The 23,707-nt window shown below is 48.8% G+C and overlaps 1 protein-coding gene across 6 annotated transcripts in view; it reads right to left on the bottom strand.

Annotated features, from left to right (window-relative positions):
- The window catches only part of ZBTB17 (zinc finger and BTB domain containing 17), a 31,398-nt gene that overhangs the window by 5,578 nt on the left and 2,113 nt on the right, over positions 1–23,707 (bottom strand). For 2 of the 6 annotated variants that reach the window (XM_082423772.1, XM_082423777.1), the window contains exon 2: positions 531–737. In XM_082423772.1, coding sequence (XP_082279898.1) covers positions 531–737 — 207 coding nt within the window. The other 4 variants (XM_082423773.1, XM_082423775.1, XM_082423776.1 and 1 more) reach the window with 4 other exon arrangements.

Raw genomic sequence — 23,707 nt, 5'->3', positions numbered from 1 at the left:
CCTCCAGGCCAGTCACCTGACCTCTCTGGGCCTCAGTTTCCGCATGTGTAAAATGGGGGAACGACACCTTGCCCGAACTTCTGGTGGCATGGCACGCCATTCTGGGTTGGGAACCTGAATCTAGGACCAGTTAGCTCCTTCCTCAATCCCAAGACCTTCCTGACACCCCTCCCGATCCCAACCCTTGCCATTCCCATCAAGGTGAGCACTGGGGTAGGGGGTTGAGGACTGACTCAGCAATGGAAAGGGACCAGGGCTCAGAGCCCTCCCGCTCTCTGTCCCTCCTGATGAGCTTGTCCTGTGTTCACTCCGGAGCTTATCATGAGCCCTTCCTGCCAGCTCTCCCCTTCCACCCTGCTCCCAGTCAAAAGAGGCCCCGCAAACGTGGTAAGAACTTGGTACCCACGCACTCATGGCCGAGTCTTGTGTGGGAGGTCTGGCGCACCCCACAGCTGGAAGGTGCTGCTCAAAGGAGGGCCTCGCGTGGCACGGGGCCCGCCACAAGCTCGGCCCTGGACCCAGTGGGGTACCTGCCGCGTTACTGATGTCCAGGTGCACCACATCCTTCTGGTCCACGAAGAGCATCTTGAAGTACTCGCTGCAGGCCGCCAGCACTGCTTTGTGAGCCTTAAAGTCAACACCATCCACCACAAAAGTGCAGTCACACAAAAGCCCCAGTTGCCGCTGCTGGTTCAGCTGCTCCAAGACATGCTGGCTGTGCTGGGGAAAATCCATGGCTGGGGAAAGCCACAGAGCCCTCGAGTTAGCACGAGGGAGGACACCAACCAGCCCCAGCAGCAATCCCAGCACCCCCAGGCGAGAAGCAGGGGGATGGGTGGGAGGGTGGAACCAAATCCACAAAGGGCAGGTGCCTCTGCAGGCCCAGACCGACCAGGGGCTGGCTTCTAGATTCCTGGGCTAACTGGTCAGGAAAGTTCCAAAACCCAAAAAGCATGGAGGGACCAACACAAAACAGCCACCTTTGTGCCTTGCCAGGTAATGACATTAAAAAATCAAAAACCAAGCACACACAAAACACTGATTACTGTCAGCATTTCAAAAAAAAAAAAAAAAAAAAGACATGGTCGCTTAACTTTCTGTTTTACAAAAAGAATGCATGACATAATCTTAGACTAAAAGATCTTTCGATTGGATACATGTGGCTTCATGAAAACCTTTCTATTGTGTTTCTATTTTTCTCAGTTTGTCACGTACAGGTGAAATATGCGCTTGGGAAGGCAGACGTTTCATCATCCAGCATTTCAGGAATCAGCCCCTCTCCCGCTGCACCCACAGGGGTCTGTGCAGGTTGCCTCGTCCTCGGCAAAGCCTGGCCCTCGGGGGTGAGGAGCCATCTCTCCCCCACTTCCCCCACCTCTGATTCATGGGCTCAGGGAACTACCCAAGAGCTGGTGAGTCTTCTGCCTCCAGAAACCTCTCTAGGCTGTCCCTGGAGAAAGAATGAACTCTGATCCTGAGCCCAGGAGCTGCTGGCCTGCTGCAGTTTCTCTGTCAAAGGCCTCACTTGCTGCCTGGAAATTCCACAACTGTCTCAAGTAAAAATGCTCACAAAAACTCCAAGGCCTGGTGCCAGATCGTCCTGAACTGCACAAGCCAGGACTAAGTAAGTATCTAAAACGGCTCTCCCCTCCCCCTCAACACCACACCAGAGTCAGTCTCAGGATCGGCATTTTCTAGGGAAAAGAAGCAGACTCTCCTTTCAAGAAAGACCCATTTCTAAGTAAACGTCAGCGCCCACTCCTGGGACCACATTACATAGATCCAACCGGGCTGGGCTGTCACACCCTGGCCTGGAATCTGATAAGTGGCAGGGGTTTCTCTTCCAGTTCTTCTAGAACCTTTCTTCTGAGGCCTGGGTCTGCTCAGAGCTGCCCCAGGTGGTTTCTGGGCAGGTGAGCATGACCCTGGGAGGCTCTCGGCCTCCAGGTTTCAGCAGCCACTCACTGGCTCCGGCTGTTCCCGTTACATCAGCCTCTCGGGGCTGAGTCACCGCGCTGCAGCTCTGGAGCTGCAGTGACCATGTATGGCTGTCTGGCTGTGATGAGACATAACGAAAGCCACGCCCCCGCGCACGTGGCTTAGCCAGCACAGATCGGCTTTGAAGGATGCAAAGCCCACCCACCCATGGTGTCTGGAAACTTTTCACAAGTGGAAGGGTGTATTTGCTGAACTGGGAGAAGTCACCGAGTAGGTGGGTAGGGCTCCATCAAGTAAGGGGGGACAGGCAGTGGCAACAGGCCGTGTGCCATGGGGTGCCAGCCCCTGAGTCATGAGTTCAGAGTTGCTGCTGCTGGAGACTTGAAAATACCCTTTGTCTCCCTCCAGCGTCCCCAGGACTGTCCTTTGGTCCCAGCCTCCACACACAAGCTCCCAGCCAGAGGCACAGCTTCTTGGACCGCTCAGATCATAAGTGGCTGAGGCTCAAGCTCGTAGGTATAAGCAGGGGAGAGCCGGAAGCCAGCCCTGGAGTCAAGAGGTCAGGCGCAAGGTGGCTGGGCCCTCTGCGTCTGCTGAACAACCTGCTCGGTGACAAACCAGCCGGCACAGCACGGAGCCGCCGGAGCAAAGGCTACTACTGACCAGGACACCCCATAAAGGCATCCTTCTCTAGGTCTTCAGTCCCTAGAAAAAGCAAGTTGTCATTCGTGACCTCAAGGGATGCAAGGGAGAAGTTCGGCTGTTCTGTTCCTGAGCAGGTCAAAGCTAAAACAGAGAAGTTTTGGAGGACATGGAAAAGAACCAGTGTCCAGCCTGTAGGGTTAAACAGGCGGGCCGGGCACTTAGGCCTAGGACCTAAAGGGGGTACACACAGGCAAGGTGTAAATGGAACCAAAGGCAGGTGGCAAGGAGAGGCCTGGGCCAAACTGACCTGAGCTGTCTTCTCTCTGCTGTGGAAAAAGCCACGTGAGCAGACAAATGTGTGCACATGTGCATGGGCAGCCCCTGAGTTCCAATCACCAGTTCACCCTCTTTGTCCTCAGGTGAAATACCCGCCAAGTGCAGAAAGGGAGGGACCACCAGGGCCCACAGGTGCCTTCTCAATCAGCTGCAGAATAATCCCCTTCAGAACTTTCCAATCAGATCCAAACTCTTCCCTCCTGGCAGTGGGCCTGGCTCCCTCACCTTCACCAGGAGCCAACCCAAGAAGTGAACTGGGAGGAAGTACCTCCCAGGCTCAGAAACAACTGGGGAGCACTGGCTGAACACCCATGCCCTGTGCCCCCTCCCCCCCCGCCCCCCCCAGAGGTACAGAGTTGTTCCCAGGCCCCTGGGCTGGAGCCTGCTGAGAGCAGAACCCTCCAGCCAGAAAGCAATCTGACTTGCTGGGAAGATAAACATGAGAAAAGACTCCTGGCCAACAGGGTGGAAGGGACCTGCCAGCTCCAAGGTCAGGTGGTTACTGGCCTTGCCTGGGACCAAGGCCGAGACGAGCCCTCGGCGGGGACACGTCGGGGCGGGGTGTACTCACTTCCAGAGGCCTTGGGAGAAGGCTGGTACAGGTCCCTGTGAGAGGGTGGGCGGTGGCCCAGCACCCCAGCCCCTCCCCGCCCCACACAGGGGAGCAGCTGCGCGCCACGAGTAATGTTTTCCACCCAAAGCTAACTGCAGTGTTCTGATGCGAGAACCCCGCCCAGAAGTGGGCTCCTCCCCAGATGTGGGTGTCGGGAGAACACCAGAGGCTTCTGGAATCCCTCTGAAGCCTCCAAAGCTGTTCCAACAAGAGAAACAGTCCTAAAAGAGCATCTGTTCTGACAAAATCAAAGAAAGAAATGGACGAGAGAGAAAACACACAAGGATAAAAGGGAAGGAGGAAGCAGGGAAGGACAGGGGAAGTAGGGAGAGGAACTAGAAGGAAGGAAAAAGGAAAAAAAAGGCCATCCCCACAAACAGATAAACAGCGCTTAAACATGCACTCACAAGCCCCATCTTGTGATCGGCACCCCCAGGGGGTGTGAGGGCCCTTGGGGGGCTTGCCGAGTGCTAAATGGTGTCACTTGTCAGCAGCACCGTGGATCTTATAACCGCACAGCCCCCAGGGGCAGTGGAGCTCAGAGCCTCCAGGCTGTCGTCCAGTGCTCACCCACTCACCTCCCCCAGCTGCCTGCCTGCTACAAAGCTCCAACAGCCCCTCTCTTCTCCCCAAGACGGTGCGGTGAGCCGGTGAGGGGCCAGCCGGCTCGGTCCTCCCCTCAGAGGGGCTGAGCTAGAAGCAGGCCGTGCCCCACCTCCAAACCTAGGTGAACTGTTGTTCTAGAATGAGCATGCAGTCCTCTGACTGTCTCCTGTCTCCTCTTTTATACTCTACAGTGAAAGGAACCCACCAGGATCTGGCCAAGCTTAGAGGGGACCAGGAAAAGAGGTGAGCGCGTGGGGCAGGATGCACCTGCCTGGGCCACACAGAGGGACGTGGGGGCCCCAGGGGCGGGCGGCGAAGTGCACGCAAGGAGGGGGCATTGTCTGAGGGGACTTGAACACAGTAACAAGATCAGCAGCCAGCCCGCTGCTCATTACCCACGGCGGGGATCGAGTGCGGTTCCGCCGGCCCACCCGTGGTGTGCGGTGCCCTCCGCTAAGCACGAGAGTGGGGTCCCTTCCTCCTCGTTTCATCTTGCTTCAAGGGTGCTACGTGTGGGCCTTAGTTAAAGCTGCTTCTAAGAAAGACCCCCTAAACTTAGCACAACAGAAAACTCACACAGAACTAGACCGCAGAGCCCATCGAGCCCAAAGCCCTCATGTTTCCGACCAACTCCGGCCTCCGAGCGGGCACCTTCCATGACACTGCTGTCTGCTCGATCCATATCCCTGATTGACGGGGCAGACCTCGGTGTCAGAGGTGGGATGCTCCCCTGAGGACAAGCAGCCTAGCTGGACACAAGCCCTGGCCAGCCTCACAAGGAATTCATTTGGGAGCGAAAACGTGAGGGACCTGGGGAAGCCCCGCAGTGTGGATACAAACAGGCAACGCGGACATGGATGTGTATGTGTGGGCACCGTGGGCGCAGTCTCTGAGGACGGCCGCCAACAATCCCTCCCATCCGACCACACCTGCCGTGAGACTCCAGCTGAACCGGGGTGGCCCTGGGATGACTCTGACCAACAGGATGCAGTGACTCTGTGCCAGTTCCAGGCCTGGCCCTTAAGAGGTCTGGAAGATTCTGCTTTGCTTTCTTGGAACCCAGCCACCCCACTGCAGGGATGCCCGGGCGCTCCTGTTGGGGGGAGAGGACACATGGAGGGGCCCTGGAGGAGACACCAATGTGCACGGGCCCCTGAAGAAGAGCTGAGGTGCCCCAGCTGACAGCACCAGGGCTCCAGCCCAGCCACCGGCTGAATGCTGGCACACGAGTGACCTCAACACCTTGTAGAACAAAAACAACTGCCCAGTCGACCCACGAGATGGGGAGAAATAATAAACTGCTGATGGTTAAAGACACTAAGTTTCGAGGTGGTTTGCTTACAGCAAGAGATAACTGATACAGATGGTAAAACTGTAAAGAAAAGGGGATGATTAACAAAAAATTTCAGGGTAACAATTCTCTCTGGATGGGAGGAGGAGCAATTAGGGTCTTCTGAGATACTGGGCGTGCTCTATTTCTTTATTTGGATGCACCTAAATTCATTATTTAAACTAAATATGTGCATTTCATATACTTTTATACGGGAACATTTTTCAAAATTTAACAAAATTTGTAATAAGAAAAAAGTGAGGTAAAAGTGCCACACTCAATCCGTGCAGAGATGGTATGTTTCCAACCATGTTCCCAGACGCTCTGGCCAGGGCTGCCCTGAGGAGGGGAAGGAGCCACAAAGGTGGACAGGAGTGCGGGGCGGGGGGTGGGGGAGCGCCGGAGAAAACACAATCCCTCTCATTTGCCTTTCGGATCCAAAACATCCACACACAGACTGCTGCCATGAGAAAAGTTTCTCCCTGGGTCGTGAAATCCACTCTGCTCAATTCAACAAAACCTGAATCCCAGATCCCCACAGTAACAACAAAATGGCATTTATGGCGGGTCTTCAACACACCAAGCGGCATGGCACCACGTGTGGCACGGTCCAATCACCTAAAAACTAAGAGCATGGCTACACCAGGCCCCAAGCTCCGCCCTGCTGCCTCCAACAGTTAGGACTTGAGAAGCAGCACGGCACCGCGGAGGCAGCAGAGCCTCTGGGGCCAAAGCCAAGTAGGCTCACCTCCAGGTCCTGCCACCTACCACACCCGCAGGTGACCTACAGCAAAGCTCTCCTCTGGCATAGTGGAGCCAGTGGGACTACTTCCCACGTTCTTTACAGGATCAAGCTAGGTAACATAGGCAGAGGGCCTGCCCAGTGCCTGGCATGTGGTAAGCACTCAGCAAACGACTGTTACCAGGAAGCAGAGATGCTGACTCTCTCTATTTTTTTAGGCCAAAGACCACATCAGATGGTTTCTACGTATCCTTTTATGCTGGGCACCTCGGGTATACTCAAAAACTACTTGGTGACTTGAACCTTGTTTAGATGTTGTAATCACAACCCATTATTCCTTCTAAATGCAGTCTGGAAAAATCCCGGAGCCCAATTAACATGAAGAGACAGGGGGCACTGGGCAAGAACCACTCAGAGCGATTTTCTCTGTCAGGGAAGCACTTCATGTTGAACAACTGTTCCATAAACCCCAAGGGTGCTCCTGGCTGAAGGCTGGAGCGCCTGCCCAGAGCTCTACGTGGGTCCACAGAGCAACGCTCCATCTCAGAGTCAAATGGGCACCTGTCAAACATGAAATATTGCCCAGGTTATTAGCAAGCGCTGAACTGCATGCATTTCCAAACTGCTGCACAGAGGGAAACCATTAGCCAGGAAACAACTGGCCTACCACCAGGAGACGCCCGCCAATCTTGACGAACAACAGTCCCCAGCTCCCGGGACAGGCTGTGCCAGCTGCAGGCCTGGACAGGAGACAGCCACCCAAGGGCCTCGAGGCACCTGAGAGCGGGTGACAGGGATCAGCGTTCCTGATTTTCCAGAAATACTGGTGGCTCGTGTACACAGCCTGGCATACACCAACTCAGGCCAAGGGAACGGAGTTCCCAGCAGGCCAGCCCTGCAAACATGACAGCTGCCTGCCCAACTCCACCAACCCACCTGCTGTGACAACCCGTCCCTTTTCAGCGCAACGTGGCAAAGAAGCAAATATCAACAAAACCAACCGTACTGGAACTTTCCTCCTCGCCCAGCAAACACAGCTCTTCTATTAAGCTTGTGTTTCTCAAACTTTTAAAGTCCATTTCCACTTTGTAGAGACACACAAACCTGACTCAGCCCTTCCCAACAGCCCCAAACGCTTCATCTTCTCCTGAATAGTGGCCCCCACCCTGAAAAGCACTGCTTCCTTCTACAGAATGCACCCTGCCAAGATTCAGTACCGTTTGCTTTGCTGAAGTTTGTGTTATAAAAAACACTGACTTTTTTCTAAATCTAAAAGTAATGTCTGAATATAAAATTAAACTGTGCTACTGACTTTGCTTTTCAAACTATACAACTTGTACTATCTCTAAATTTAACCACACTTCTGAAGAGGGAGTGGATATCCCTTTCCCTGACCCCCGATGGACCCCACTGCTCTAGGAACGTGGCTGAGCGGGAAGGCTGGCTGGCCCTGAAGAAAGTGTGTCCTGTATCCCAGCACCTGTGCCAGTTTATTTATTTTTATTTTTGGCTGTGTTGGGTCTTCGTTTCTGTGCGAGGGCTTTCTCTAGTTGCAACGAGCGGGGGCCACTCTTCATCGCGGTGCGCGGGCCTCTTCACTATCGCGGCCTCTCTTGCTGCGGAGCACAGGCTCCAGACGCGCAGGCTCAGTAGTTGTGGCTCATGGGCCCAGTCGCTCCGCGGCATGTGGGATCCTCCCAGACCAGGGCTCGAACCCGTGTCCCCTGCATTGGCAGGCGGATTCTCAACCACTGCGCCGCCAGGGAAGCCCCCCTGTGCCAGTTTAGAACCCATCATGCTAGTACTTGCTCTGGGGACTCTTGAAGCTTGACACGGGATAAATCAAGGGCCTTGCTACCAAAAAGACAAAATCAGAACATGTGGGACTGGCATGGGGTCTGATCATTCTCCAACGTCCGCCCTGCTCCCCTCTGCCCAGCACTCCCTGAGTGGTGGTGGCACATGGACACAGCCTGAAATTATACTGGTAGGTGGACTCGCCTACCAAGTTCAGTAAACTCATTGCCGGGTACGCCGACTTCTTGCTTCTTCCTTACAGCTGTTTACAGCACCTACCCTAGGACTTCGCCCTCAAATCAAGTTGGGGAACAGGCCTGGTATAGAACGAATTCCTGGCCTTGTTGAATATGACCAACTCAAGGTCAACATATTCTGTGGACCCTCATGAAATGATCATTGCACTTTTGGTGCTTGTTAACTGAAAAACTATAGACAAAAACCACTATGAAAAATGAATCTCCAGTCTATTAATCACAGCAGCATTAATATGTATTTGAGAAACAGTTCTATGTAAGCGAGTGATAAATCTCCCCTAATATACAGAAGATCTGTGGTGTGATACAGCTGCACAACTACTCATACTTACTGCATTCCCCCTAGGGGTCCTCAGTCCATAAATTAAGAAACAGATATAAACAAAGACCAAAGAATTTCTCAAACATTTAATGAGTGCCTACTCTGTGCTCACCTTAGGGACAGTATTCTCACTTTGAGCCTAGCGGGGAAGACAGGTAATAAATCAATATAATACATAATGTCACATACTAAGTGCTGTGAAGAAAACCAAAGCAAGCCGAGGCAGAGGCTATTAACTATCTAAGAGGAGGGTCAAGGAGGACCTCTCTTGAGGAGGTGACACTTAAGCAAAGACCAGAATGAAGAGTGAGCCATGCTACCATAAGCCCAGGGATCATTACAGTAGGTACAAGGTAGAGCAAATGCAAAGGTCCTAAGACGGGTGTGACCTTGGCAAAAGGGGCTGGCGTGCCTGAAAAGGAGGAAGCGAGTGGGAGGATGAGAAGCGCTGAGGTGGGCAGCAGGAGAGGCTGAGATCCCTCAGGGTTTTAGAGGCCAGTGGGGCGCCCTAGGAGGGTTGAGAGCAGAAGGGTGACTGCAAGCGGGCAGGCGTGGACACAGGAACACCAGGAAAGAAGCAAGAGAGGGAGGTGGCCTCCACCAAGGCGAAGGTGGAAAGAAGTAGTCAGATTAGGGGTACGTTTTGGTGGAGCCAACATAATGGCTAATCAAGTAGATGTGGGTTGTGAGAAAAGAAAGGAGTCAAGGATGACACCAAAATTTTTAGCCTGAGAAACCTGGCCAAGGTTTTAGCCTGGCCAAGTGGCAGTGCCACTCACTGAGGTGAGGAATGACTGTGGGAGCAAAGGTTTAGCGGGAGGAAAGCAAGAGTTCTGTTTTGGCCAATTACAGTTGAGATGTCAACAGCAGAGGTGGTTGAACAGATCTCTTCACTTCATTCTGGTCTTTGCCACAAGATGGAATGGGACCACCCTGGGAGAGATTACTGTACAAAGAAGAGACAAGACCTGTGGACTGAGACTCCAAGCACATGCATTTGAATCCTGGCTCCAGTATTGCCAGGGGGGCTCAAGCAAGCGTCCCTGAGTTCTAGACTGCTCACCCATTAAACTGGAGAACCACCATATACACAGTGACTGTGAGGATTAAAGAAGATAAACAACAGGGAGTAGTGCACAAATACTGGCACAAGTAGAATTAGATATTTTTTCTCTAACAAAGTCTGTGACTGATACACAGTGAAACAAACAAGGAAAAAATGAATTAATTAAAACAAAACAAACCAGGTTATCCCAGTGAAGTCCCTTTACCAGTGAATCGCATAGCTCCTTTTGGACAAGGCAGCCGGTCAAGGCCTCGGGAAGGCAGTTGGAGACCAAAGTAGCCACACTCTGGTCCAATGTGACAAAAAAGCACATGGACTTTGTTCCCACCTGGCTTCAAACTTCTGCCGTCAGGTCTTTGTGATTGTGTGACTTAGGGCAGAAAGCCTGGGAAGAATCACCCACTCAGGTTAAATACAGATGGATTCGGGGTCCAATCTTTGCATGTGGTGGGCTGAGGGGACAGGGTAGTGGACAGTACTTTAAAGTCAACTGCAGAGCACTACCTAGTGCGGGTGCCCTGCTGGGAGCTGGCGGCTCCAAGGGGAGTAAGGCCAAGGCTGTCTGGGCACCCACTCTCGAGGACCTTCCCCCGGAGAGAAAGACCCAGACTGTCACTCCCCACTGATGAGAGCTGAAAGGTGCCAGTGAGTGCCAACCTGGAAGGTAGTGGTGCCTAGTACATCTGAAAACACACAAACAAAGGCAGGAAGGGCGTCCAGGTAAAGATCACAAGCAATGGTGTGGATGCCTGACAAAGAGTGGTGTGCACGCTTGGGGACTGGGCCGGCGGCGAACAGCACGCTTCACATCATGAGAGTAACAAGTGAGTGGAAAAAGTGGTGAGAAATGCAGCTGGAGGGACAGGCTGGAGGCCACACCTATCACACCAGGACTTAGCTTCATCCCCAGCTGATGGGAGTCACACCAGGGGTTTAAGCAAGAGAGAGCCACGGTTAGACTCACATTTCTGAAAGGTCACTCTGGCTGCATGAGTATGGAGAACAGGCTGAGAGGGCAAGAGCAGAAGCAGAAAAACAACTCAGGACGTCCCGCAGCGCTGGACCCTCAGGACGCGAAGCATGGGACAACATCACCCCCCGCTGGCACCAGGAGGATCTGGCTGGTGCCCAGAATCCAACGCAATTACTGTGGATCTTTCTGAGCAGCCTGTGCAAGCGGCCCTCCTGCTGAATATTATAACATCCTTTGGAGGTTTTAAGTACCTCTTCCTCGAGTGCCTCAACGTCCCTTAATATTTAGTACCCGACCCTTCCTGGGAGAAGCTGGGCCATGCTGCTTGTCCAAAACCACATCCCAGGCTGAGAATTCCTACCTCTTACTCACGTTTCAAAGAAAACGCCCACATCTCTGGAGGGACATACAAGAAAGTGGTAACGGGGATCCCCTCAGAGCAGCAGGGGAAGGGTGGAAAGGACTTACACTTTTCACTCTGTATCCTTTCTGGGTTTTTTGTTTGTTTGTTTTGTTTTACCATTTGTAAATGTTGATATTTTAATATTAAAATATTAAAACTGAGAAAATAAAACAAGGAGGGAAGAAAGAGAAAGAAAGAAAATGTCCACAAAGTCAGAGTTTCTTTGTTTCTATTCACCGTAAAACCTTTCAGACATTTTCTACAAGACTTGGTGACTGAAAACTTCTCAACAGCAAAAATTTCTCATAAGGGAAATGGAAAATTATGATAATTTGCACAAAGAATGTGTCACTCGGGAAAACTTGATGAGCAAAAATTCCTTAAGGGGACAAAATGGAAAATCCCCTAGAAGAGCAGCTGGTAGCCTTTTCCAGACCCAGATGAACCCCTCCGACACTTCGAAGGCACTGAAGGCCTCTCCTGGGAGAGTCACACACACTCAGGGGGCTGACTGACTCCCCACACCCGGATAAAACTCCTGCCTTGGAATCCAGCCAAAGCTGGTTAAGTCCCTCGGGCAAGAGTACTTAAATCTCTGCACCTCAATTTCCTTTCTGTAAAATGCAGATGATTATAAAAGCTTCCACTTCACAGAGGTGCCGCTGGCCATCATTATTCTTATACGACTACATATAAACCCATGCCAGCAACATCGATCTATTACAGGAAAAGGGGGAACCCAATGCTCTCCTCCCGGCCCTATCTTCCAAAAATGGACGTAAAATCTCATCAGTAACCCCGGCACCCACGACAGATAAAGCTTCAACCTGAAAAAAGATCAGGAAAAGGCCCTGCAAACTGCAATGCTTATTCCACTCAACCGTAACCAGAAGGCAAGGCAGAGGTGCTTTGTACCTGAAGGCAAAAGCTACCTTTTTTTTTTTAATTTTTAAAAAAATTTAATTAATTAATTAATTTATTTATTTTTGGCTGCGTTGGGTCTTCATTGTTGTGTGTGGGCTTTAGTTGCGGCGAGCAGGGGCTACTCTTCGTTGTGGTGAGCGGGCTTCTCACTGTGGTGGCTTCTCGTGTTGCGGAGCACGGGCTCTAGGCGCACGGGCTTCAGTAGTTGTGGCTCGTGGGCTCTAGAGCACAGGCTCAGTAGTTGTGGCGCACGGGCTTAGTTGCTCTGCGGCATGTGGGATCTTCCTGGACCAGGGCTCGAGCCCGTGTCCCCTGCATTGGCAGGCGGGTTCTTAACCACTGCGCCACCAGGGAAGTCCCGCTACCTTCTTTCTACAAAGAACACGATGATTTTGGAGGAGCAATGAGGCTTTCATTGAGGAAGAGGATAGAATATGACAATTCCAAAGGAAGGATTAGTTGTCCCATGGTATTAGTTAAGATCAAGAATACAAAGCAAAAGAAAAAAGTAGGTTGAATACTAATTATTAGGAGGTAGATGTATATGGACTTCAATGTAGCACATGCTTTTCATGTGACTGACTTTTTCTGGGTTTGTTTCCTCATTACGATTAGTAACTGTGAAGGTCCCTTCTACTGTTAAGATTTAATAAACGTTGAGTAAATGATTTCATTAATAAGATTACAGATTACAAATGCATGCATTTGAAGTATAACAGACACCATGTGAATGACAATAAAAATGAGATATTTATCTAGCACTTAGCAGAGTTTTTTTTTTTCATCTAAAACTTTCCCTATATTGGAAATCTTAAGATTTCCAACTATGAACGTGAACTATATACAGGACATGAACATCAACTACAAACTGTATATGAACATCTATGAACTACATAAGCCAACATCAAGTTGTACATTTACTATTCCGAATAGGATTAAACTAAAGTTAATATTCTGTAAAACTTGACTGGGCAAAACTAAATGTGTAAGAGGCTATTTTAGAGGAATATTCTAGGAGACCTCAAAAACTTAAGATAGGCCTGGACACAAAGTGGTCAAGAATTCAGTGTCTCAATTTCCAAGGATTTCTTCAAACTGTGAGGCTACTCAAATCCAGCTGCTGAGTGTCGCTCCAGAAGAGAGTGTTTGGACGGCAGCCCTGGGAGGATTAGAAGCGGCTCAGGCCCCAGCGCTGGCCCTTGAAGAAACAGCGCTGCGGACCTCCCGCCCCTCCCAGCCACCACCTGCAGCGGCCTGAGGCCTTTTAATGGATGACTTGCAACCCTGGCGGGTTTTCAGCCAGCTACTTTGAAGTGCGAGCTTCTGAGAGAAACTTGGAAAGCGCCCTAAGTGCTGCCTGGTTGTAGGGCAGGCAGGCTGAGAGACAGAGACACAGAGAAAGAGAGACAGAGACAGCACCCGCAAGGCCATGTAAGGAAGCAGGCCAGCCCCAAGGGGCTGCTTATGGGGACTAGGGTGGGGAAGTGAGGGTACACAAACTTAATTCTTAGGGGTATGAAAGACTGGTCAGAAACCTAAATGTTCTGTTTCATTCACATTTCTACCCTTATCTTCTCAACTTCCCAAATGCAAATATAAACTGGGGGAAAATGTTTACAGCCTATATGGAAAATAAGGGTTAATAGTCCTGATATATAAAAGGCTCTTAAAATTAATCAACAATGAAAACGTACATCCACACAAAACTTGTAGACAAGTGTTCACAGCAGCGTTATTCATAACAGTCAAAAGGTCAAAACAGCCCAAATGTCTATCAACTAATGAACGGATAAATAAAACATGGTATATCCATACAATAGAGTATTATTTGACAATAAGAAAAGTACTGATATGTGCTACAACCTGAATGAACCTTGAAAATATTGTGCTACATGAAAGAAGCCAGCCACAAAAGGCTACAAGTTGCGTGATTCCATTTATATGAAATGCCCAGAACAGGCAAATCCATAATGATAGAAAGTGGTTGCCTAGGTCTGGGGGAGATAGAGGTAAATGGGGAGTGACTGCTAATGGGCGGTGGGTCCCTTTTGGGGGATGATGAAAATGTTCTGGTGGTGATGGTTGCACAACCCTGTGAATAAACTAAAAGCCATTGAATTGTACACTTAAAATAGGTGAATTGTGGGGCTTCCCTGGTGGCGCAGTGGTTGAGAATCTGCCTGCCAATGCAGGGGACACGGGTTCGAGCCCTGGTCTGGGAAGATCCCACATGCCGTGAAGCAGCTGGGCCCGTGAGCCACAATTACTGAGCCTGCGCGTCTGGAGCCTGTGCTCCGCGACAAGAGAGGCCGCGAAAGTGAGAGGCCCGCGCACTGCGATGAAGAGTGGTCCCCACTTGCCACAATTAGAGAAAGCCCTGGCACAGAAACGAAGACCCAACACAGCCATAAATAAATAAATAAATATTAAAAAAAAAAAAAAATAGGTGAATTGTATGGTATGTGACTGTCTCAATAAAGCTGTTATTAAAATTAAACAACAAGAGAAAATCTCCCAACAGAAAAATGAGTCAGAGAAATGAACAGGCAATTCACAAAAGAAGAAATACGAGTGGTCAATATACTCGATACAGAAAAAAGATGTTCCACCTCACTAATAATCAAAGAAATATGAATAAGTACAAGTTACCACCTCCAGTTTCAAACTGGCAAAGACTGAGTTTCCACTGTAGGTCAGTGCACGTCCCCAGCGAGCAGGAGCAGAGGGTGGTACACTGGGTCAGACCTGTCAATACCGATGTAAACTCCAAATACATTCATTGCTTAGGTGCAAATTAATGCTTGGATGTAAGTAACTGATCAGACAGTCCACCATGCAGAGGCTACAGTTTCCCAGCCTGACGGGGTATTACGCAGCTGTAAGGAAATCGTGAGTCCTGGTACAGGACTGTGGGTGGGACTGTGGGACGGCAACTAGAGAAAACACAGTCTTGCTAATAGTAAGTCCCACCGTGCTAAACGCTTGAGGGGAGGTCACTGCCAAGAGAAAGAGTAGGCTCGCTGTTTCCCAAGGGCAGCGACCTGGGGAGAGCACACGTCTAACAGGGGCCACCAAGGGAGTAACTGGAGTAGCTGCCGTGGCAACCCGCCTGCAAAGTGTTTCATGTATACGTGCTACCTCATCCATACCCACAATAGTCCTCTGGGAGGGCATTAATATGATCACCCCCATTGCGCAGATGAGCAAAATGAGGCTTAGAGGGGCTGTCATCCGACCCAGGTCTCAACGACATGCCCAGATTCAAGGCCAAAGTCCACCACACTCTATAAGGTGTCCTCTTTTCACTTTAAACAAGGACGAAACTTCCGTGAACAGACACGGAATTCTGGGTTCACCAGGTCCTTAGTCTGTCCCAAAAGGGCAAATTCTCTGTCATTAATTGGCACTTACCAACTCCCTTTCCTTATACTAATCAGTGTCACAAAACATGTTATAAAAAAAAGCCAGAAGTGAACATCACTAAGTCTTAGTTCTAACCTGCAGAGTTTGTTGCTGCTAAATGAAACACAAAATTGAAACTCTGAAGCATCTTAATTTCTGGAAGCACGGCACACCAGGTACCCTGGCTGGCTCTCATTACGAACGGCTACAAATACTGAAGAAAAATTGTTTGACATCTTTTAAAATACATCGAAGAACCGGCAAGTCAGTAAGGACTACTGACAGATGAAACAAACTTAAGCAAAGGCTGGAATCCAGAGAGCAAGCGGAGCTCTGAGGGTGGGCAGCGAAGGCATCTGCAGAACTGAGCAAGCTCGAGTTCTCGCCCTGCCGCCAAGAAGGGAGGTCTCTCGGGAGGGCCCTCCAGAATAACGCTGGCCCCAAAGGGTTATATCTTAGTGGAAAGAAGATGGCACAGAAAAAGCCTATATGAAATCTTGGCACCAAATGGAGGGGTATAAAATTCTCCCTGGGAGAATCTGTAACCGTTAGATGGCCCCCAAATGGACTACAGCCCAAATTCACACATTATAAAAGGTACACTTCAGGGCTTCCCTGGTGGCGCAGTGGTTGAGAATCTGCCTGCTAATGCAGGGGACACGGGTTCGAGCCCTGGTCTGGGAAGATCCCACATGCCGCGGAGCAACTAGGCCCGTGAGCCACAACTACTGAGCCTGCGCGTCTGGAGCCTGTGCTCCGCAACAAGAGAGGCCGCGATAGTGAAAAGGCCCGCGCACAGCGATGAAGAGTGGCCCCCGCTTGCCGCAACTAGAGGAAGCCCTCGCACAGAAACGAAGACTCAACACAGCCAAAAATAAATATAAAAATAAATAAATAAATAAAAGAGCCTTCCCTAAATTAAAAAAAAAAAAAAAAAAAAAAGGTACACTTAGGTAGATAAAAAGTGATCCCAGAATGAAAGTATTAAATGCAAGAAGGAGTGAGGACCAACTAAAGTAGTAAGTAAGAAATAAGTAAATCTAAACAAATACTGAACAAATGACGTCTTCTAAAATTGAAAAAGAACATACACACCTATAGAATAAAAGTTGAGAAGGGAGTGTTAGGAATTAAAGTGCGTTAAGGTCCTAACTGCTTGAGAGTAAAGTGTAAAGACATTAACTAATGTTAGAATTTGGTAAGTTATGTAAATTGAGAGATATACCATATTCGTGGATCAGAAGATCAGTATCATAAAAATGTCAACTCTATCCAAATTGATATGTAATAAATTCAATTCTAATAAAATTCAAAGCAATGCTAATAAAAGACCCCAACAATTTTTATGAATTTGATAAGTACAATCTAAAATGAAGATGGAAAAGCAAAGGGCCAAAGCCTTACCAGATACCAAGAATTATTATATGAAAACTTAGAAATTAAGTCAGTGTGATACTGGCACACAGATAGAGAATAGATGGTAAAGAGGCCAGAAATAGACCCATACATTTGTGGACACCTGATGTATGATAATGGTTACTGGTGACATTAAAGGCCCACAAGAAAGGGATATACTTTTTCAATAAATAGTACTGGGACAATCTGATGTGCTTATTTAAAAAAAAGGAAGGGTTTCCCTGGTGGCGCAGTGGTTGAGAATCTGCCTGCTAATGCAGGGGACACGGGTTCGAGCCCTGGTCTGGGAAAATCCCACATGCCGTGGAGCAACTAGGCCCGTGAGCCACAGCTACTGAGCCTGCGCGTCTGGAGCCTGTGCTCCGCAACAAGAGAGGCCACGATAGTGAGAGGCCCGCGCACCGCGATGAAGAGTGGCCCCCGCTTGCCGCAACTGGAGAAAGCCCTCGCACAGAAACGAAGACCCAACACAGCCAAAAATAAATAAATAATTAATTTTTTAAAAAAAAGGAAAAAGAAATTAGCTCCTTATCTCACACCATACACAAAAATAATTATAAACAGACTAAAGAACTCAATGTAAAAGGCAAAATCATAAAATGTTTGGAAGACAATATATGGGGGAATACCTTTATAAACTTGAAGTAGGAACTTCTTAAAAAGAAACAAAAAGTGCTAACTATTAAAAAATTGATAAATGACATTAAAATTAAGAATTTCTGTTCACTGGGGACTTCTCTGGTGGTGCAGTGGTTAAGAATCTGCTTGCCAATACAGGGGACACAGGTTCGTGCCCTGGTCCAGGAGGATCCCACATGCTGTGGAGCAACTAAGCCCATGAGCCACAACTACTGAGCCTGCATGCCACAACTACTGAAGCCCGTGCACCTAGAGCCTGTGCTCCACAACGAGAAGCCACTGCAATGAGAAGCCCACACACCACAACAAAGACCCAACGCAGCCAAATAAATAATTAATTTTAAAAAAAGAGGTTATTTTCATTAAAAAAAAAAAAAACTAGAGTGACAAGACAAGCCACAAACTGGAAGTGGATAATTACAACACATCTAACTGACAAAGGATTAGTATCAAAACAAAAAACAAGAAAAAAAGTCTACATATAAATAAAAAGACAAACAATTCAATAAAAAAGAAGAGCAAAAGATTTAAGCAGTTGTTTCAGAGAAGCTGAAACCTGAATGATCCATTAGTGCATAAAAAGATGCTCAACACACTAATAATCATGAAAATGCAAATCAAAACCACGAGCGGGGGCTTCCCTGGTGGTGCAGTGGTTAAGAATCTGCCTGCCAATGCAGGGGACACGGGTTTGAGCCCTGGTCCGGGAAGATCCCACATGCCGCGGAGCAACTAAGCCCGTGCGCCACAACTACTGAGCCTGTGCTCTAGAGCCCGCAAGCCACAACTACTGAGTCCGCATGCCACAACTACTGAAGCCCGCACGCCTAGATAGAGCCTGTGCTCCGCAACAAGAGAAGCCGCCACAATGAGAAGCCCATGCACCGCAACGAAGAGTAGCCCCCGCTCGCCGCAACTAGAGAAAGCCTGCGTGCAGCAACGAAGACCCAATGCAGCCAAAAATAAATAAAATAAATTTATTAAAAAAGAAAAAACCACATAAGGTATCACTGACCTTCCAACAGGTTAGTAAAAATTTTTAAATGTGATAATACCATTGTTTGGAGGATGTGAAGCAAACAGAATTGTCAGTTGAAGTGTAAATTGGGGAAACCACTTTGGAAACTATTTGGTATTATTTGGTCAAATTGAAGATGCACGCACCCTGTGATCCAGTCCTCCTCCCAGGGATGTACCCTGAGAGGCTGTACATGTGTGTCCCAGGAATGGTCACAGCACCACTGTCTGTCTCAGCAAAATACTGGAAACAAATCAAATGTCCGTCAACAACAGAACGGATATGTTCTCATACAATGGAACATAATTCATCAGTAAAAATGAAATACACCTATATGTAACGTGGATTAATCTCAAGAACACATGTTAAGGAAAAAATTTAGATCACTGAAAAATAACAAAATGATTTATTTAGTTCAAAAACATGCAAAATTAAACAATACATTGCTTAGCAATACAAACACATGCGGTAAAACTATAAAGAAAAGCTAGAGGTGGGAATTCCCTGGCAGTCCAGTGCTTAGGACTCAGCACTTTCACTCCTGTGGCCCAGGTTCAATCCCTGGTCAGGGAACTAAAATCCCACAAGCAGGCGCAGTGCGGCCAAAAAAAAAAAAAGTAAAAATAAGAAAAGCAAGAGAATGATAAAAGCCAAATTCAGTGATTAGGTGGGGGTGGGAATGGGACAGGATCAGGGAGGGGCACTCCAAAGGTAATGGTAACATTCTTTTTTGTAAATTGCATACATGGGCACGTGGGTATTCCTTGTATCCTTTTCCTTTATATGATACAGTATTCTTTTGTATCTACTATTTAAAAAGACAATTTACAAAATTAAACAATGTTCCTTCTGACTTTAAGCAATGATTTGAAGCATTAACTTGGGCAGCTGACTGAGTTACACTAAGCCAGGAAAGTCCCTGACAGGGGCCCACCCGGCCCTGAGACTATAGTAATGAGAAGTGCTTCACCACCCTGGCTGGCTCCGAATCCGGAGAGATATAACTTCCCACTGAGCCCTGGAGCCTTCCATTCAGGACAGGAAAATTACTGCTTAGATTAATCGGCCAGTACAGGAAGTAGTGCGGGTGGGGTGGGGAGAACAGGTTCTGCTGCCAGACCTTTTAAGACCAGAAGCTGAGTATTTTTTTGATGTTACAATGAACCCACCAAGCCTCCCTTCGGGCTAGGTCCCCACTCTCAGCTGGAATTGCCACCTCTGAGGCTCTGCATTCTGCGGTTGAGACATGAGTGAACAACTCTCAATTCTAACCATGCCCTTTGCTTCCTTCCTTTGAAGCTCAAGGCTGATCTCTCCAATTCATAACAAGCAGGTTTGAATGGAAGAGCCCATGCTCTGGTTTTCTGTACGTATCTGTGACTATATTATTGAGGTCAACCTTAATTGGTCCTTGGACTGTTGAGCTACTGACACCCATGAGGACCTCCGAGAGTGCCAGGCACCTATGCTGACACTCAACACACACATCTGCAGCAAATGCTGAAAGCACTCGGTGCTAAAATGCCTACTCTTTGTGACCTCTATGATTTCAATCATTTAAAAATGTGGCCAGCAAAAGAGGTAGATTATGGTCTCCAGGACAATATGCTTTGTGCACAAAATGTACTGGGAGTTTTTCGTTTCCTCTAAGGTTGGGGTCCCTCCCTTTTGTGGTGTCTGTTACCCTGCCAGACACCATGTCTGAGTACCTCCGTGCCACCCACGCGGCACCATCTTGGGGGAATTCCAGGACGGTAGAGAGTGGGCCACCTGCTCTCTCCTGTGGCAAACTGTTAAAACTGAAGCTCTGCCCACAGAGGCTGCCCTTTCAGTGTTCTAAATGGAAGGTTCAGTATATGTGCAACAAAATTAAGCCATTTGGCACTTAAAAATGGTCTTCCCTATATATACATACAGACATATATACGCACAGAAGAGCCCGGGCACGACACACAAACGCTGTTAATAGTTATCTGGGAGGGGAACCGGGTCAGGCGTGGGAGGGTGACTTACTTTCCCCAGTACTTTTGTTAGAACCTTCTGATTTTTGGACCTCATGCATGTATTCCTGTCCTAAACATTTTTTTCTTCCTCAACTCTGCACACTTTCTTTCTTGACCCTCACAGGGTCATCCTCTCCTAACACATAATAATGCTAGTTACCAATTATGGAGTCAAGGACTTGACTAAGCATTTTACATGCATTACCTCATTAATAATTCCACCCAATAAAGTTAGTGTGAGGTCATCATTATCTCCACTTCACACCCGAGGAAGTGGAGGCTTAGATAGGTCAAGTACTTTGCCCAAAGGCACACAGCTAGTAAGTATAAGGACCAGCTCAGGTACGTTTGGCTTAGAAGTTCATGCTTCTAACCAGCACCCTGTACCTCAGGGGTTCTTAGCTGGGGGCAATTTTGCCCGAGGAGACGTACAGCCTCCTCTGGAGACATTTCAGCTGTCATAGTTGGAGGTAGGTGGGGGCTACTGGCATCTGTGGGCAGAGGCCAGGGGTGCTACTCGCATCCTGAAGTGCACAGGACGGCCCCCAAGACAAAGACTCACTAAGCCCCAAATGGCAATAATGTCAATGTTGAGGAACCCTGCTCTACTGGAAAAAGAAAGACAGAGAAACTGTCTCTGAACTAAACTCTCATAGTTTAGGTCATAGTTCACCATGTCCACATCCCATATTACACCCAGACACCAAATAAACCATTGGGTTGTCCTCTCTTCATTAATAGCATGCCAAACCCTCATCACACTGGAGGTCTCTCCAGCCCCACTGGCCGATCACCCATTCACCCAACAATGTTTACTGAGCACCAACTGCGTGCCAGGAAATGACCTACACAGTGGGAATACCAGGAGAAATAAGACCCTGTCCCCGCCCACGAGCTGCTGGTGGTCTCACAGGGAGACAGGCAAGAAAACCTATGATCATCATAGGAGGTAAGAATGTACTCCAAGGGGCTTCCCTGGTGGCGCAGTGGTTAAGAATCCGCCTGCCAATGCAGGGGAGATGGGTTCGAGCCCTGGTCCAGGAAGATCCCACATGCTGCGAAGCAACTAAGCCCGTGCGCCACAACTACTGAGCCTGCGCTCTAGAGCCCGCGAGCCACAGCTACTGAGCCCACACGCCAAAACTACTGAAGCCACGCGTCTAGAGCCCGTGCTCCGCAACAAGAGAAGCCACCGCAATGAGAAGCCCGCGCACCACAACGAAGAGTAGCCCCCGCTTGCGGCAACTAGAGAGAGGCCACACACAGCAACAAAGACCCAACGCAGCCAAAAAAAAAAAAAAAAGTACTGCAAGGTCATTGCAGGATGCTAAGAAATCACAGAGGAGGGGGTCCAAACTCAGCTGGGGCGGGGGCGCAGGGGTGGGCAGGGCTGGGAGAAGGTTTCCCAGAAGCATTTGAGCTTGAAGGAGTTAACCAGGCAGAGGGAATCCTTTCCTTCCCAAAGGACCCCTCACCAGAGCTTTCAGAGTATGGTCTCTGAGAATCCAGGTTGACAACTTTAATTAGAACGTTGGTGGAACTCCTGAGAAAAACAGGGAGTGCACAGAGCAGTCCTTGATCCTCTGAGTACAACCTGGATAATTCCTGCCTCAACAGGGACAGAACGCAACCTGGCTTCCCTATCGGTCTGGGCGTTCTTCAACTGCAATCCTAACTGGTCTCTCTGGCTTCGAACCACCCCACACCTTGCAGCAGGAGGCAACTGACATGTTCACAGCAGATCCCGTGAATTACATGCTTGACCTCACATAATTCTCAAAACAATTCTCTGAAGTAAACATTGTTATCCCTATTTTACAGATGAGGAAACTGAGGAACAGGAATGAAGTAACTGACCCTCAGAACAGAGAGCCACTAACCAGGGAAGCAGGGATTCACACCCAACTCCAGCGTCCTTGCCGCCTCTATCTGAGGGGACCTTTATAGTTATCAATCCAAAACATGTCATGTACTCTGAATCTTCACCACCTCAGTACAGCCTTCCAACATCAGTCATCCTCCTTCTGTACACCTCACACTTCTGAACAGGTATCTGTGGCGTTTCTTGTGTTGTACTGTGATCACCCATGTGGCTAAGAGCTCCTTGCTCCCAGGATCCAGTCTCACTTATCTTCACATCCCGAGCCCCCGGCGCAGTGTCTGACACGTCAGGCACAGAAAACACTGAATGGGTAGACAAGCCTGGACTCCCTGGGCCCAAGCAGCACAAACTACCCAAAGCCAGGGGAGCCTGCCTTGGGGACCCAGAGGCCTGGGGAACACACCCCGACCTCTTTCACCAGTGCAGTGGACTTCCCTTGGGCTGGGCCCAACCCCCAAAGCCAGCAATCCAGTCACACTGGGGACAGAGCAGGTTCTGTCAGCCAGCTTTCTCTCTAGCATTGGAATAGTCATGATTCCTCCTTTGGTTGTACACCAGATGCTTGTGTTTGGGGACACGTTGTACAAAAATATGTATCTCTAAACATTAGAACCTTAAAAGGAATGAGCGTGTGCTCCCCACTCTGTCTTTCCCTCTCTGCCAGACAGAGTGCATCCATGATGGCAGAAGCTAGAGCAGCCAGCTTAGTCCATGAGATGGAAGCCTGGGTTTGAGCAAGGAGAGCCACATGATCAATGAAACCCTGTGTCTGGATAACTTCATGGAACAGAGTGAGCTGCCCTGACCGGCTCTGGACTGCCTACTTCCATTCTGTGAAGGAGCGAGGAATAAATTTCTATTTCCTTTCAGCCACTGTATTTTGGAGCATTTTGGTTTGTACCTACTTAAAACAAGGTGTCAACATTGCCCAGGGATTAACCTAGCATGATCTTTCTTAGTAAAACGACAATAATATTATCAACATTCTCCCAACCAAACTAACTAGGATTTTGTCATTACTGTATAATTTTAGAGAAAAAGCTATCTTGAAAGGGTGATTTGAATCACATTGAGCCTAGAGAAGAAGGACAAACAAACTGACCTGGTTTGTTTCATCTTTGAGTATTACTGACATACCTCAGATTTCCAAGTAGCCCAGGCTACTCTGTTCTGACAGTTTGTCTCGGGCAACTCCAGCTTGGCGCTCCTCCTCCAGCTCATTACCTGAATCGAAGACCAAGTGGAAAATCTGATGAGAAACTGTAGGGTACCTGCTCCCTAAGAGCTGCCCTTTCATTCACCAAACACAGGCAAATGCAGAGCACTGAGCACAGAGCCTGGCACAAAGTGTTCAGTAAGTGTTAAATTGGATTGTTACTGGCCCGCTGCATGCCA

Source organism: Balaenoptera physalus (assembly GCF_965194825.1).
Source record: "Balaenoptera physalus genome assembly, chromosome: 1".
NCBI lineage: Eukaryota > Metazoa > Chordata > Mammalia > Artiodactyla > Balaenopteridae > Balaenoptera > Balaenoptera physalus.
The sequence above is the reverse complement of the archived record's forward strand: the minus strand, read 5'-3'. Positions and strand labels throughout refer to the sequence as shown.